This window comes from Gobio gobio (genome assembly GCF_949357685.1).
Source record: "Gobio gobio genome assembly, chromosome: 15".
NCBI classification, from domain to species: Eukaryota; Metazoa; Chordata; class Actinopteri; order Cypriniformes; family Gobionidae; genus Gobio; species Gobio gobio.
Window position 1 is genome coordinate 17,092,486 of NC_137108.1, and position 16,821 is coordinate 17,109,306.

The following is a 16,821-nucleotide window of genomic DNA, read 5'->3' on the forward strand; positions in this document are numbered from 1 at the left end:
TAACTTGACATCTCAAATTCTCACGCCCGATGGAGCTACAGCTGAGATCACGGCTCCCCTCTGCCCAGCACTATTATTCTCACAAACCTCTCGGCAACAGGAAATCACTCAGGAGTGAAGGGAGTTTGTATTTCTCTGTGTGAGGCTTTTGTAATGAGTATTGACGTGCGTTCTGTAGGACTGATGCATCAGGAAGCTTTGTGAGGACACGGGTTCTCTGATACTCTATAATAGGAGAAGGCACTTTAATTACAGTTTGCCAGGAGTCATTAGATCCCATTCTCCACTCTCAAAACACACACACTCCATATAACATGTGAAAGATCGTAGCTTATTAAAACTTATTTTCGTGAAGGTTATAGACCGAAAGGCTGTGCAGTCAAAAATGCTGTTTCGCTAGAGTTCAGTTTGACCTCCAAAAAGTGCTCTATAGGAGTGTTTCTCAAGCGATGGGTCAAAAGAGTGGGTCTTGGAGTGTGTAGTCAAAATGAAATGCGTACAAAGACGTAATTGTAAATGTTTTTCTGATGCAAGACTTTTATTTGAAAAGATATGTGTGAAAGCGGTGCACACTCTTCAATTGCGAATGCAAATGGTGTGCCAAGTGCTGGATATCACTAAATAATAATACAAATTTTAGAGGCACCTTTCAAAACACTCAAGGACACCTTACAACTTAATGACAGTTATAGAAATCAAGACAGCTATAAAATCAAAGCAGCATCTGTTCAACAATTAAAATTAAACAGGAAAGCTCATTTAAAAAGATGAGTTTTAAGACGTGATTTAAAAGTAATAAGAAACCACTTTCACGTACAAATTGCGGAAGAGAGTTCCAGAGACAAAGTGCAGCACAGTTGGGCGCTCTGGACCCCAGGTTCAGTGTCCATGTTTTATTAACAGTTCATGTTAGTACTGTGTATTTATCATGGTATCTGTAGTTTCCATAGTTTCCAAAATACAACTTTATTTTCACTTATTTTGTTATTTTCTGTATTTTTAAAGACTGGTGGCTCACACTAACTAACTTTGTTGTATTACCAAAAACTAGTTTGGGACCAGTGTTGGGCACGTTACTTAAAAAAAGTAATTAGTTATAGTTAGTTACTTACAAATAGTAACTGAGTTAGTAACTGAGTTACATCATTATAAAAGTAACTAATTACCAGGGAAAGTAACTACTGAGTTACTTTTTTTTTTCTTTTTTTCTCAAAATTTGGATGCCCCCAATATTAAATATGTTAAATGAATGAATTGGACACTAAATAGAATAAATTATTATTATTATAAAACATTGTAATGTTGCTGTGGGACAAATTGTGAGAGACACCTATCAAATTCAATACATTATTGTAAATATTATCAGTAGGCCTACTATAGTGTAAATATTATCAGTACTATACTACTCCTTTGGTAGTGGAGCTCATGTTATCACCTGGGTTTTTAGCCACTAATTTTGTGGTGGCATGTGATGATGTGAGTCGCTTCATTAGATTAGAATTACTTGCTACCGACGTGGAGAGACTCTTTCTTCCTGGGCATAAGTTGCACGTTACATAAACATTCTTACCTTTCACCTCAACGAGGGAAAAGTAGCGCTTATAATTCCAGTTTGCAAAAGCTACCTTTGAAGTCGTTGGACTTTATGTGTGTGGCTGTGCATATGCGTGTGCGTCATAGGTGTGTGTGTGTGTGTGTGTGTGTGTGTGTGTGTGTGTGTGTGAACTCAATCAATAAACCTCAACCTTGTCTCCCACCCACCAATCATCATCAGTTATGAATGTGTACCACCCCACCCACCCCCCAACATAAGAAAAACGTTGCAGGTCCGACTGACAGAGAGCCTGTTCGGATGAAAACCGCTTCAGTGAGCTCAATTATAGTAACGGTGCATTTTTTATTCTCAGTAACGCTAACGGCGTTGTAACGGAAGAAACAGTAATTCGTTTGATTACTCGTTACTGAAAAAAATTATTCCGTTAGTAACGCCGTTTATCTATAACGCCGTTATTCCCATCACTGTTTGGGACTGCTATTTAATAGTCTTGCCTTATGCTGTTATTCATCAGTATTAGTGATATGCTTACATTGTATGTGTATGTAAAGTAAAGAGGGATGGTACTTGTGTTTGTGTCAACTAGGGCTTAAACAAATTAAGTTTAATTAAATAAAGTTGACATTTATGTGATTAAAGTCGAGTCTACTAGTCGTTGATGATTTCTTTAGCCTGAACATTGAGTTGAGACTCGAAGGCGGGTTGCCTTGTGCACAGCTATGGTATATGACACAGCGCTGCCCACAAGGCTATTGCTCCTACATAACAGCTTATTTTTATCAGTTCTTTTGTCTTTGGGTCATTATATTTCTCACAGACTTCTGCTCGTTCTAAATCAGATACAGATAAAGCAGCACAGTAGATTATATTTATATGATTGCATTAGTGAGAGAGTGATTGCGTGCAAATTACTTATAACTGGCAGCGTCTCTCTACTAATAGTGAAGCTGAGGGTTTTTAGTTACTAAGAAATATACTGTATGTTAGAACTTTCTAAGTTTCTAAGCTGTTTTATTAATAATCACAGAACTTTGTTGTCAATACATTTCTGCTCTACTGAATGTTTCTGTGTGCACTTTATGTGCAGCTACTTTCTGTAGGTGTGCGCGTGTTACAGTGCAGCAGCGCATTAGTTTAGAACTGTGATTAACTTGCGTGTACAATAAGCTGTTTAAAACATGCATTCCCCCGATCAATATTGAGCATCCAGATGCTATAATCAAACATACACTATATTGCCAAAAGTTTTGGGACACTTGCCATTACATGCACAGGAACTTTAATGACATCCCATTCTTAATCCGTAGGGTTTAATATGGAGTTGGCTCCCCCTTTGCAGCTATAACAGCTTCAACTCTTCTGGGAAGGCTTTCCACAAGGTTTATGAGTGTTTATGGGAATTTTTTTCAGGCACTGATGTTTGACAAGAAGTCCTGGCTTGCATTCTCCACTCTAATTCATCCCAAAGGTGTTTTATCGTGTTGAGGTCAGAACTCTGTGCAGGCTAGTCAAGCTCCTCCACACCAATCTCACTCATCCATGTCTTTATGGTCCTTGCTTTGTGCACTGGTGCACAGTCATGTTGGAACAGGAAGGGGCCATCCCCAAACTGTTACCACAAAATTGGGAGCATGAAATTGTCCAAAAATATCTTGATATGCTGAAGCATTAAGAGTTCTTTTCACTGGAACTAAGGGCCCAGGCCTAACCCCTGAAAACATCCCCACCACATAATCCCCCATCAACCAAACTTTACACTTGGCACAATGCCGTCAGGCAAGTGCCGTTCTCCTGGCAACCGCCAAACCCAGACTTGGCCGTCGGATTGCCAGACAGAGAAGCGTGATTGGTTGGCGACTTCTGCGCACTGTGCACCTCAGCATGCACTGACCCCGCTCTGTGTTTTTATGTGGCCTACCACTTCATGGCTGAGTTGCTGTTGTTCCGAATATCTTCCACTTTGTTATAATACCACTAACAGTTGACCATGGAATATTTAGTAGTGAGGGAATTTCACGAATGGACTTATTGCACTGGTGGCAACCTATCACTGTTCCATGCTTGAATTCAATGAGCTCCTGAGAGGGGACCCATTCTTTCACAAATGTTTGTAGAAGCGTCTGCATGCCTAGGTGCTTGATTGTATACACCTGTGGCCATGGACGTGATTGGAACACCTGAATTCAATGATTTAGAGGGGTGTCCCAATAATTTTCGGAGGATGGATTAATTTGTAATTTTTACTGTTGGAAATGGAACGTAAATGTGGACTTCAAAGATTTTTTATCCTGTTGCGCCCTCTATAGGCCATGATCATCGATGGCAAGCTTAAAGCGGCATGGCAGAGCATTAAAGTTGACTAGTCTGTGCAACCCCTAGTGTCAACCATTTTTAAGAAATACATTTCATGGTTTCAAATTCCTAAAAATGTAGGTCGCGGGTTCATGACTATGGGAAAATGTGGGTCCCATGGCCAAACCAGTTGAGAACCACTGCTCTGTTGGTAGGCAGATCAATGCATTGGATTGTAACGTTAGAACATGCATTAGATGGCCAACAATGATCTAGTTTATTTAGGCAGTTTGTTGTATGTAATGGATAACAATGCTGGGCTGGCTCACTAAATAAACACAATCATAGGATTACCAAAGACAATATCATGGTCTGCACTAGGCAGTTAATTGGGACATAAATATAGTGGCCAAAAATGCTGTCAGGTAGGCAGCTGACTAAGTTTGATTCTAAGATTGGAACATGCATATGGTTCTAGGTATGCAGTTCGCTAAATTTGATTTCTAAAACTGCTTTGATGGTTCATGATCATGTGAATGGGTCAATGGCATGAAGCTCATTTATTTATTTTTATATATTTATTTTCAAAAATATATGCTACCGTTCAAAAGTTTGAGGTCAGTTTTTATATATATATAAGTAAAGAAATTAATAATGCTACAACATACTGTATGTCTATTTCAAATAAATGCTGATCTTTTGAACTGCATTAATAAAAGAATCCAGAAAATCAATAATAATGAATATTTAGAATGTATTTTATTATATAAAATGATATTTTTTTTAAATACTGTTTTTACTGAATTTTTGTATCAAATAGCTGATGAGCTTAAGATGCTTCTTTCAAAACATTAAAAAATCTTACAGACGTCAAACTTTTGAACAGTAGTGTACATTTAAAAATGAAATTCAAAACAGCTAATTTATATAACACAAGGCAAAATCAAAGTCATGTGGTTAAGCCAACATAGTCGGATGGTCAAAATCAAATGTTACGTCACATGACATTTTCATTACATTTCAACTTTTGTTGAAAGCAGTATAAAAGTTTTTCAAAACCTTATAAAACCGACATGAATACAAAGAGTGCATTACTAAGAGCTCGGCATGTGTGGTTTTAAAAGCTTTTCCTTTTCTTTATCAAGGACACTTGTATTCGTCATTGACCCATATAATGGCTGTCTAGGCAGACATCTCACTAAGTTTGATTCTAATGTTCAAACATACCTCAACTAAGCTACAGAGAAAGAATTAGCATTATACTGACATTCACGACAAACCTCTCATACGGAGCGGGCAAGAGATCAAAGATGTGCCGTGGGTTTAGTGTAGCATCTGTACAATATGTGCAGCTCTGTGAAAAAAACTGTCTTACAATAGAGAAAGAAGAAGGGGAAAAATCCATAGATAACCTTTACAATGTACTTCTTTGGTGTTCTTTTCACTTGCAGTCACAGAGAGTGAAATCCTTTGTTTGAGAGATGCCCACAGCCATCCACATTAAGACACCTGTGTGCAACATTTGCTGCTGTGCGGCTGATTGTAGTTGGTAATAATTGTAAAACCTGATTCTAATTTTCAAAAGAGCTGGCGTAAGGCCTTTTGTTGGAACACACTTTCTATGATCAAAGGGCAGAGCTGACATCACATTTCCATGCAAATTGGAGCTGTTCAGAGCACTTTCTCACTCATCCGCTTCCAGCTGTTTCAGTTTCACTCGCACCACGCAATTTGTGTGTGTGGTCTGGTGAGACTAAGCATGTACATAGGTGAGATTTCTCACTTTTAATATAATGCACGTCTCTCTTTGTTTCCCCAAGGTTGTGGATTTGATTGTACCGCCACTGGCGTCTCTGGCCTTCAGTAAGAATGGTGAGAACACAATTCAACTGCAAATAAGCAAAGAAAATTATACACCAACTCATTTGTTTTTTATTACTATTGTCTACATTTTAGAATAATACAAAAGTCATCAAAACTATGAAATAACACAAATGGAAGTTTGGGAAATGGTTGTTTCTTAGGCTCTGTGGACTTACGCTCTTGTAGAATACATTTTCACACACTTTTATTTTCTGCAAGAAAAGTCTGTGAAGTAGAAATTATGGTGATGGAAACTACATTTTGAACATTATTGGAATAAATTGACCGATTCTTTTATCTCGCTATATCACGTCTAGTATGCTCATATTTCACCTCAAACACGTTCCCCATTGATGGTGGAAATTAAAAAGATTGAAATCACACAGTAAGCATTCAAATGAAATGTTGGATTGTTTAATTCTTTGGCCCTGTTTACAGCTGGTATTAATATGCTGTTTGGTCGATCAGATCACAAGTGGACGACGCTAAATACAGGTGTAAACGGGGTCTAAAACGTTTTGAGCTTGTCCACTTTCTACGCATTTGACTAGGTTGTATCTGTGGTCGAATGCTTTGAACAGCCACTAAAGACAGCCTGCTCTCCGCTTACTGACATGATGCATAAACATGGGAAGCGCTCTAGCCAGATGGGATTTAAACTTTGTCGGATGAAGTCCCAAGTTTGGTTTGAAGACAAAAAACATACCAATCACAATGTTCTCACACCATTCCTGGTTTCTAGCACACACTCACCGCATTCGACACGGTCTTGTTGCTGTCAGAGCAGAAACGAAAGCTGATGCTCTCCGTACGTTTCTCTGTCATCTGCGATCTCGTTCAAATGTAAATTGCACAAGATTTTGTCCATTAGTTCGAGAGATCTGGAGAACAGGGCCTTTGATTATTATATGTTTACAACTCATGATAATCTACTCATATGTTGTGTAATTTAATATCCATGATTTAAATTGATAGTATGGGTTTGGAACAAGGGTAAAATAAAAAAAAAGTCTATACATAAACCGCATTAGAAAACCAGCCAAGAATAAATCAAACGTTTACACGACTGTATAGACAAGACACTAATTTTATACTGTATAACAAAAAGGTAAAAGTTTAATCCCCGGGACAAATGTTGGTTGTTTTTCCTTTCCCTTGAATTATTTTTTTCCTCATATTTGTTTATTTATATGGGTAAAGTAATTTATTGATAGGCAGTAGGCATACACATTTCGAGCATTTTAAGCGTAAGCCTTTAAAACTAAAGGTTTTTAAGATCATGAACATCCCTTTTTCTTAGAATGTGTGCTATGAATATGTTGATGTATAATTGTGCATGCGAGTAAGTATACATCTAACCCTTTTGCTGTGTGTGTGTGTCCCAGTGGAATGGCGTATTGTGAGTTTGCGTGTGCTGTCAGAGATCACGCTGCTGCTGCTGCTGAGCCAAGACGAGGTGGAGGAGAGAGAGAGAGATGGAGGGAGAGAACGAGAGGGAGAGTGGGAAGGTGAAGGCATCTCCTCCAACACTCGCTTGCTTACGCTCATCTCTGAGGCCCTGCTGCCACAGTAAGACTCACCACTCACTTACCTATATTCTCCTCTCTCAGTTTACTCCTCCATTCTCTTTATTTATGAAAGTAAGATTGTGACCTAACCATTATTATTTTACTGGATATGAGAATATTCTCCTAAATTGTAATAAACAACAATAACAAATAATGCAATTGTTAAATTATATACATACGTACACCGATCAGGCATAACATTACTTTACAGTACATTATTCATGTTACACATGTGTTTATAACACTGATTATCTCTTCATCACGGCACCTGTTAGTGGGTGGGATAAATTAGGCAGCAAGTGTTAGATGTTTGCAAAATGGGCAATCATAAGGATTTGAGCGAGTTTGACAAGGGCCAAATTGTGATGGCTAGAAGACTGGGTCAGAGCATCTCCCGAACTGAAGCTCTTGTGGGGTGTTCCCGGTCTGCAGTGGTCAGTATCTGTGTGGTCCAAGTAAAAGTGGTCCAAGGAAGGAACAGCGGTGAACCGGCGGCAGGGTCTAGGCCGGCCAAGGCTCATTGATGCATGTGGGGAGCGAAGGCTGGCCTGTGTGGTCCGATCAAACAGACGAGCTACTGTAGCTCAAATTGCTCAAGCTGGCGGAGGCAGTGTGATGCTTTGGGCAATGTTCTGCTGGGAAACCTTGGGTCCTTCCATCCATGTGGATGTTACTTTGACACATACCACCTACCTAAGCATTGTTGCAGACCATCCTTTCATGGATATAGATGAGTGAAAAAATGGAAAAACAATATTGCAATAATAGATAACACTATTATTGTTAAATTGTAAAAACATTTACTAATTTAAAGGTGAAGTATGTATGATTGTTATGTTTAAAATACATTCTCTTTACCCAGTTTATTGCTGATTGACTACTATTAGTATGCCATTCATGGGTTTATAAATACCATCAATACCATCATCATGCATTCGTTCAGAAAGACAAATGTAATGGTAGTATCCAGTGTAGACTGCTCAAACAGTTGTGGTGTGTCATGCAAAAAAATGTGGCCAGTGCAGATACATTACATTGGATGAAGTGAGACACACACACTAGAGACTAGTGTTAGCCTACTCAATTGCTGACTCGTGTCATGAAACTTAGCAACACAGTGAAAAGTATGATGAAAACTAACATGATGGACCTTGTATTGGAAGTAGCATACATTTACTAAAACATGCCTTCACAAGCACCTGTAAGAGCTTTGTTTGTGATGTTTGATAGTCGCAGATACTACATACTTCACCTTTAAAGGGGACCTAATATGCCCCTTTTTACAAGATTGAAAACAAGTCTGATGTGCCCAGAGTGTGTATATGAAGTTTTAGCTCAAAATACCCCATTTTTCATAGCATGGTAAAATTGCCACTTTTGGGGTGTGAGCAAAAACGCACAGTTTTTTGTGTGTCCCTTTAAATGCAAATGATCTGGTGCCCTCAGCCCCCCTTTCAAGAAGAGAGTGGCGCTTCAAGAGCTTGTGCTCCGGCATACTGGCAACAGCAAAACAGGACAATCTCATGTACTGAAAATGTTAGAAACTGTCAGTAGCGATGTTCAGCCTTATATGTTCAGTCTTCTGTTATCTGACTGTGCTGTGCATAATAAATTCACGTTTATACATTTTCACAGATGGTGAGCATGGCGGGATAAAAATAACGACATAGCTGTGGTCTTCTGGTGCCTTCACGTGCTATGAGAAATTTCATGGTTCCCACTTCTGAAGTCGTGATTACGAGCTTGTCGCATTCAAGTGGGCGACTCCAAATGCCGTCCATGTAAAATTTGTAACTAGGAAACCTTTATTTACTGTTATTTACGATAATTCTGGTACCATGTGAGGGCAGCATCAGTGAAAACAGGCAGAGGCAATGGTAGCTTTAGCGAGTGCCAACCAGCTCTTTCAGAAAGGCAATTTGGAAGGACTCACAACATATGACGTGTGATACTTACTTTGTCTGGATCTGGATCTTGGATCTTGGTATTGACTTCCAGAATCAGCCTTTTTGAAAATCTAGTGTTAAAAATGCCCCTCGTTTGTGAAGCAGTCCGACGCAAAATAATTGCTGCAAACGTATAAGACTAGCGATTTTGCTTTTGATTAATGGGAATTATAAAAAATGAGTGAGTGGATGTTTACCATTTATAGGCTGGTTGTTCTCACACACTGTGGACACACATCGGTGTTCGAACACCTTATACAAGTGAATTTTGTATAGTGGGTCCCATTTAAAATATAGAAAATATGCAGTACATAATCAGTGTACTCTTACTGTCACTAATTTTTTTGTGAAAAGCCACAGTAAATCCAGTCCCGAAATCCTAATGGGTCTGGTTCAATTCTCAGAGAATGCATGAACAACATATCAAATGTAAATGTTGAAAGCAGTTTAATGACTTTTGTTATGAATTAACTTGTATCCTGTTGTACACATTGCATAGCTTGTTTAAAATACAAATCTATCTGCAGGTATGAGACTCTGCTCCTGGAGCCAGATCCTGTACCAGTGTATGCTCTTAAACTGCTGGTGTCCCTCACTGAGCACAGCTCACCCGTCAGCAGGTAACCCACAATGCAGCTGATTCTACACACTCTGCTGGGTGTATTTATTTATTTATTTATTTATTTATTTATTTAGTGAGCACACTTTAAGAGGGCCTTAATTTGACAGTTTGCACAGGTACACCAAATCCCCTTTCTTCTTTTATAACCCTCAAGATGAGCCCTCCACACATCTCTGTTGTACTTTAGCTATTGTACTGTTAATTTTTTTTTTTCTCTAGTGAGCAGTGGTGTACGACCTGGTTTACTGTAAATCCAGTTCTCTAACCACAAGACGAAAGCTTGTCCTTTAATTAATAATAACTAATAATGGATTCTTACAGAAGAGCATACTAAGAATATTTACAGGGGAAATTCTGAACAAAAAACACTCCTAATAGTCCCAGAGATACCAAACAGTAGATTGAGGTCTTGAGGCATTTCTTTCTTGTGTGTTGCTGAACTCAACTTTATTAGATTATTGATCCTTAAAAGTAGGTCACGTTGAGAAGTAATAAACTTCAGAGATGCCACATATAGTTTCTAACTGCATCCACAGACACACATCTAAAATACATTTAAATAGGAGTTGTAGAGTATAAGTTTGGTATTTAATATTTAAATTCCAAACATATACAAAACATTTACAAAGTATTTTTAAATCTATAATGAGAGAATTTGTGAAAATGAAGGCTCAAAATCTGTCAGCACAACTCTTGTGGATCTTAGCTTTGTTTGGACTATTAGCACACATGCTGACACCCACCCACACACACACAATTTAATCTCTTTTGTCTTTTTTAATTGTTTTCCCTGTTCTTACCACCTCTCTCTGTGGGCTTTTACGAGTGTCTGGGTGCACAGGTGAATGAGTGAAAGTGTGTGTGTGTACATTTCTTATCTCATCCTCATCCCCCCGCTGTTTCTCTAATGGCTCCTGCTGGCCTCCTGCACATTGTCTTTCTTGGTGCTGATAGAGCTGCAGCCACACGGTTGAACTATTCAAATTGATGTCACCTATCGGAAAACGCTCGACTGTGGCAGAGCCAACACCCCACCCCACCCCCCTCCTACTGCCTGCGAAGAGCTATTTCCACTCACAATAGTGAAATTAAATTGCGTTGCCGGTTCTTGATAAAGTCCTAAAAAACGCAGACCTTCTCTTGATGGGTTCCAGGCGAAATGAGATTGCAAATGAGGGGCATTAGCTGTTTCCGTGCGAGCATTGGTGTTCTTTTATTATCGCTTGTGACAGTAGTTCAAACTTTCCAATTATCGAGAACCTTTGGCCACTCTTGGCTTTAATGGAGACTAAAGAAAATATGTGCTCTTAAAAGAGTGGTGCTGAGCGGCTTCTCTAAAGTGTTAATTCTATCAGCATTACGAATTTATGTCTAGAGTACATTAGCTATTGCTCAGACAGGGGATAATGAACTAGTGTCTAACCAGCATGTTTAGTTAAAACTCTTAATGGGCTCTGGCTCAGCTGAAGGAGGAAATGTGACTCACTGATGGTCTGATTGACTAAAACTAAATTGACTATTTGGTCCTTGAAAGGAGTGAGGGAACGTGTGATTGGCTGTGACAAATTGATAAGACCACTGAAATCTCACAGAACCTGTGTTTTATTTATTTAATTTTACTTTGATGGAAAGAGCCTTTTTCTGCTCTTCATTTCATTTATAGTGGAGAGGTGACAATAAACGAAGAGGAAGAGAGTGGAAGATTGACTCAATCTTACTCGGGTCATAACTCAGGTCACCACCACATGTTGGAGCTTGTGCATTACCTGGCAGGCCACACTTCCTACCTATTCAAGAAGTTTAATGTGAATGAAATTTGTTTGTAGTTATCCCACAGTTATTGAAACATGGAAATATCAGGAATATTTCAAACTTTACTTCCCTGGACAATGTCATGGAAATAAATGAAATCTTAAGTTATACAAATGTCTGTAGTGTGTGTGTGTGTATATATATATATATATATATATATATATATATATATATATATATATATATATATATATTAGGGCTGTCAAAAGATTAATCGCAATTAATCGCATCCAAAATAAAAGTTTTTGTTTACATAATATATGTGTGTGTACTCTGTTAATTATTATTTATATATAAATACACACACATTCATGTATATATTTAAGAAATATTTGCATGTATATTCTGTATATACATTTATATAATCTATAATATATATAAATATAAATGTTTTATATATAAAAATAATATTTTTTTCTTAAATATATACATGCTTGTGTGTGTATTTATATATAAATAATAATTAACAGAGTACACACACATATATTATGTAAACACAAACTTTTATTTTTGATGCGATTAATTGCGATTAATCTTTTGACAGCCCTAATATATATATATATATATATATATATATATATGTTTTGATCATGTTTTAAATCAGCAAAGTTTATAAAAAACAACAACAACATGCATTAACTTATTGTCTACTAGCTAGTTTATTGCTGCATTATCAAATAATTTCTAATGAACATAGACTTGATCCATTTAACATTCAGCAGGCCAACATAAATACAACAGAACAAAGATACATATTAAATAAACAGTGCTTTTTAGGTAGGTTTCCAGGTACAGAAATAAAGTAAACAAATGTTAAATAACACTGCATGTTCTTCACTGTATAAATTAAATACATATACTATTATTACATTGAGACGTAGCTAAATTCTACTGTCACAATTACTTTGCTGAACTGAACTTTTATTTTGACGGGTTGCCGTGAAGACCTTCAAGTTTCTGTGTATATGTGTTTATGATATGACGATATATTTTGTCGAATGAAACCGTAAAATGCTCATGAAGTGACTGGAGATGAGGTTCATGCATTCATGTCCTCATATATTGAGGTGGCAGAGGCTGAAAATTTGATTTAAGTGTACTGACCTTTTGAAGTTTTTTTTTTTCATTCATCAAAACTTTGAAAAATTCCCTGTCATTCCGCGTTATGCAGTAAATTCCGTTTTTATGACTGGATTCCGTTTTTATGACTGGAGTCTGCATTTTCCGCATCGCGGAAATGAATCCTTATATTTATATATAATTTTCTTTTTTTTTCTTTTTTTTTTTTTAAGGGTATAACGTACACGTATTCATACCGAATCGTTTCGGTACAGGCCTTCCGGTACGGTGCACATGTGTACCGAACGGTACGAATGCAATCTTTAACAGTTAACAGTCGGCTTGTTTTACGAAACTTTCACGTCGTATAATTACTTAATCAATGGCGGAAAGACGTCAATAAAACAGCTTGTAAACAATGTCACCTAGCACCTCAGGCAGTCATTTAGTGTCCACAGCTGGTTAGTTCAGTAGAGAAATAAACTATTTTGCTAAATATATGCACTATATTAGCCTATATACTCATTATATTCTGCTTAACCTGTTGGTGATGTCTTGATTATTTAATGTATGTTTAAATTATTATATTTTAGCAACAAATTGGAGTAAACAGATAAAGATGAAAAACGCACCAAGCACAGTGTTCTCTCACCATTCCTGATTTCTAACACGCACTCACAGCGCTCAGCGTGGTCATGCGGCTATCAGAGCAGAAATGAAAGCTGCTGCTCTCCGTATGTTTTTCCGTCATCTCCGGGTGCATTCATATGTAAATTGTGCAAGCTTATTTTGTCCATTAGATCGAAAGATCTGACAAAAACCCAAACATTTACCCACCCATAGACCCTCCCCTCGAAGAAATCAGGACAGAAGTGGCTGGAAGTGAAATTTCATGAGCACACTCCTGTATGTGAAAAGATTTATGGCTATTGACTGACTTATATTTTCTACTTTTATAGTTGTGACATTATTTCAATTCAGGGCTCCAGACAAAAATAAATCAATTAAGTAGCCATTGGCTCCTATAAGGAAAAATAAAATAGGCGCCAAATTATGTTTTTAAGTGCCATAAAACAATAAACGTGTTTTAATTTTGTCATGTGTTGTCACGTCTGCCCTCCTTTACAGCATCAGCGTTTTCATCCATCATGTGGATGTATTGGGAACTAATTTTGTCATGTGTTGTCACATCTGCCCTCCTTTACAGCATCAGCGTTTTCATCCATCATGTGGATGTATTGGGAACTAAGATTCACTTAAAGTAGGAACTAGGGATGCACGGAATCCAGGGTTTGGATTCGGCCGAACATTGGGCTTTTTGACGGGGTTCGGTTTCTGCCGAACCTTAGAATTTTTTTAATTTTTTATTTTTTTTAATTTCTTAATTTCTTAACATTAGATTAAATTAAAACTGCTGTGGACGTTGCTTACTTCATTAATGTGTTTACTGTCATAATGGACTGAGGATGGGAGTAGGATTCGGTATTCGGTTTCAGATTCGGCAGAATCTTAACCAGTAGATTCGTTTTTCGGCCGAACCCAAAAAAACTGGTTTCGGTGCATCCCTAGTAGGAACTGAATTGCTTGAGAACATGAGAACTACATACAATCAGAAAGAATTGCTCTTTACACAGAATCTGAAGCAGTGTCACAGACCATAATAATTTCATCATCACTTGGCCAATGAGTATAGTTTGCCCTCTTCCCAATGCATCCTATAAACGTTGTCATATGTCTTGCACACACCCAATCTATTTTTCTTCATTAGTAATATCTGAGAGGTAAATTTGTTGAAAGGCAGCTCTTCACATGAAGTTATATGGGTGGTGTTGAATTTCATTTTAAGCTCCTTCCATTCTTTCTCATATAGACAACAGGTTAAGTAAAAATATAAGGTGTTACATTCCCTCCTCAGTCTAGGGGATAGATGAGGGAGTAACAAGACAAAAAGGTAACTAAATATAAATAAACAAATAAACGTGGAGAAATCTCCTTTCTGTCAACCTTTACACTTGTTATTTCCAGATAAAGGTTTCCACAACTTTTTCCTAACACCATAAAATAAAAAAGAAACGAAAGAAAGAAAGATAGAATCAAGAATATATTTAACAAGTTTTTATTAAAGGGTTAACAAAAATCAGTAAAAAAAGAAATATCAGAAATCAGATAACCAACTTAAATAACCAAATCGTCAGGAGAGGGCAAGGCCAAAATAACAAACAAAACAATACCTTCCTAAAAAGTTTTAAACAACATAAATTCCCTAACAAAAGAAACCACAATTAAAAACGGTTATCTTACCTCTCTCCCTAACTAAAGAGAATAAACAGGAGACAACTTTAGGAGTGGGTAAACCCAAATAAATTGGCGCCCGTCTCCCTACAAGGTTTAACACATCAAAACTCGCATTGAGTCTAAATGGCAACGTCATTATGATAACACTATGGATTAACAGTTCACAATTTGCTCAACATCAACTAAAGCCACCATGTGTCTGGGATAGCAGAAGAGGGACTCCTCACGAGCTTTGCCACCACGCTCCTGCTAATTAAGACCAGCTGCGGATAGTTTGGAGTGCTACATGACAGAGAGCTAGAGGGAGGGGAAAAAAACATTGTTACAATATACAACAACAATTGTGTCACGGGACGTAACAAAGGAAGGAGTATGTGATAAAGTGCATGTATTTAGCAAAATGCCCCTTTCTATAGTTTTTTTTTCGAGCTAGTTTATGAGCAGTAGTTTATTGAATGACTTTTCTAAGGTAAATGTGACGTTATGTGATATGATTGTTCTTAAGCTGTTTTATACAAGCTCTTTCCAAGGAGGAAATGCTGATTGAGCGATCTGTCAGGCCACATTAAAGAGACAAAACGTTTTATTGCTTGTATTTCGTGATAAAATTGACACTTTGAAAGCTGAAAGTTTGTTGATTGTTTACTAAAATTAACAAACACATTAAAAGTGACATATTAAAGGTGACAGTTAAGTACAAAGATTATGGATTGCTGCGCTACAAATAATGTGAAGTTCAGGCAGTAAGAGAAAACCGCAAAGATTAAAAAGAGATTAAGAATTCAAATCAGTATCAATTAACAACCAGAATTGTTAACGCTTAGTTCATATCCATACAGCTGACATGTTTATCTGTGGTAGTTTATCCACCTTGTGTGCACGGAAATTACAGTACTGTTACAGTACTTGGATGTTCCTTCATTGACACGTTTCCTTCATTTTCTTTCTCTCTCATGCTGGCACAGCCGTCAGCGTTGTTACTCGATAGAGATGATGGCTTTGAAAAAGCCTGATATTTTTTGTTTTGACATGACGCAGAAAGACTGTCCCTTTGCTTATTTTGACGCTCAAACTCTCAAAAGAGTTTTTTTTTTTTTTCACTGTAATTTTGCTCATTATATTACGTTAACGCAACAAAATATATGATGGGCTGCTCATCGCAGAACATGCAGGTAAAAAGGCGCGCAATTTTACAAAACATGTACATTTACATTGTCTCCAGTAGCGATCTCAGCAAAAATATCACTCGCAAATTAATATTTTTAGTCGCAAATTAATATTTTTGGTCATTTTAGTCGCAGTCTAGAGCCCTGCAATTAATTTATTTTTGTTTTTTAAGTAGTCACAGTTTACATTAATTGATCATATTACAATGTAATTACCAGTATTAGGACAGAATAATTTGGTAACACTTTATTTTAAGGTGTCATTGTTACAATGTAATTATATATTTATAATTACGACATGTACTCACTATAGATTTAGGGTAGGATTAGGGTTTGGTTGAGGGTTAGTTGCATGTAATTGTGCGTAATGTACTGTTATTACTATGGTAAGTACATGTAGTATATGTAACAAGGACACTGTAAAATAAAGTGTTACCAATAATTAGGGGTGTAACGATACACCTGTGCCACGGTTCGGTTCGGTTTGCTGTGGAGTCATGGTTCATGGCGGGCAGCAGCAATAATAACACTAGATTCACTTTTAACTTAATAATGACAGCAATAATTTAACTTTATACATTGGCTTCATGTTTTCTTTAGAGCAGTTAGCATACCCGAGTAAACTCAAATAAAATAAATGTCT

At 37.2% G+C, this 16,821-nt stretch overlaps 1 protein-coding gene across 1 annotated transcript in view; it reads left to right on the forward strand.

Moving 5' to 3' along the window:
• The window catches only part of ulk4 (unc-51 like kinase 4), a 264,458-nt gene that overhangs the window by 129,167 nt on the left and 118,470 nt on the right, over positions 1-16,821 (forward strand). The window contains exons 27-29 of the mRNA XM_079837455.1: positions 5,668-5,719; positions 7,096-7,279; positions 9,752-9,844. Coding sequence (XP_079693581.1) covers positions 5,668-5,719; positions 7,096-7,279; positions 9,752-9,844 — 329 coding nt within the window. The remainder of the gene's footprint in view (positions 1-5,667; positions 5,720-7,095; positions 7,280-9,751; positions 9,845-16,821) is intronic.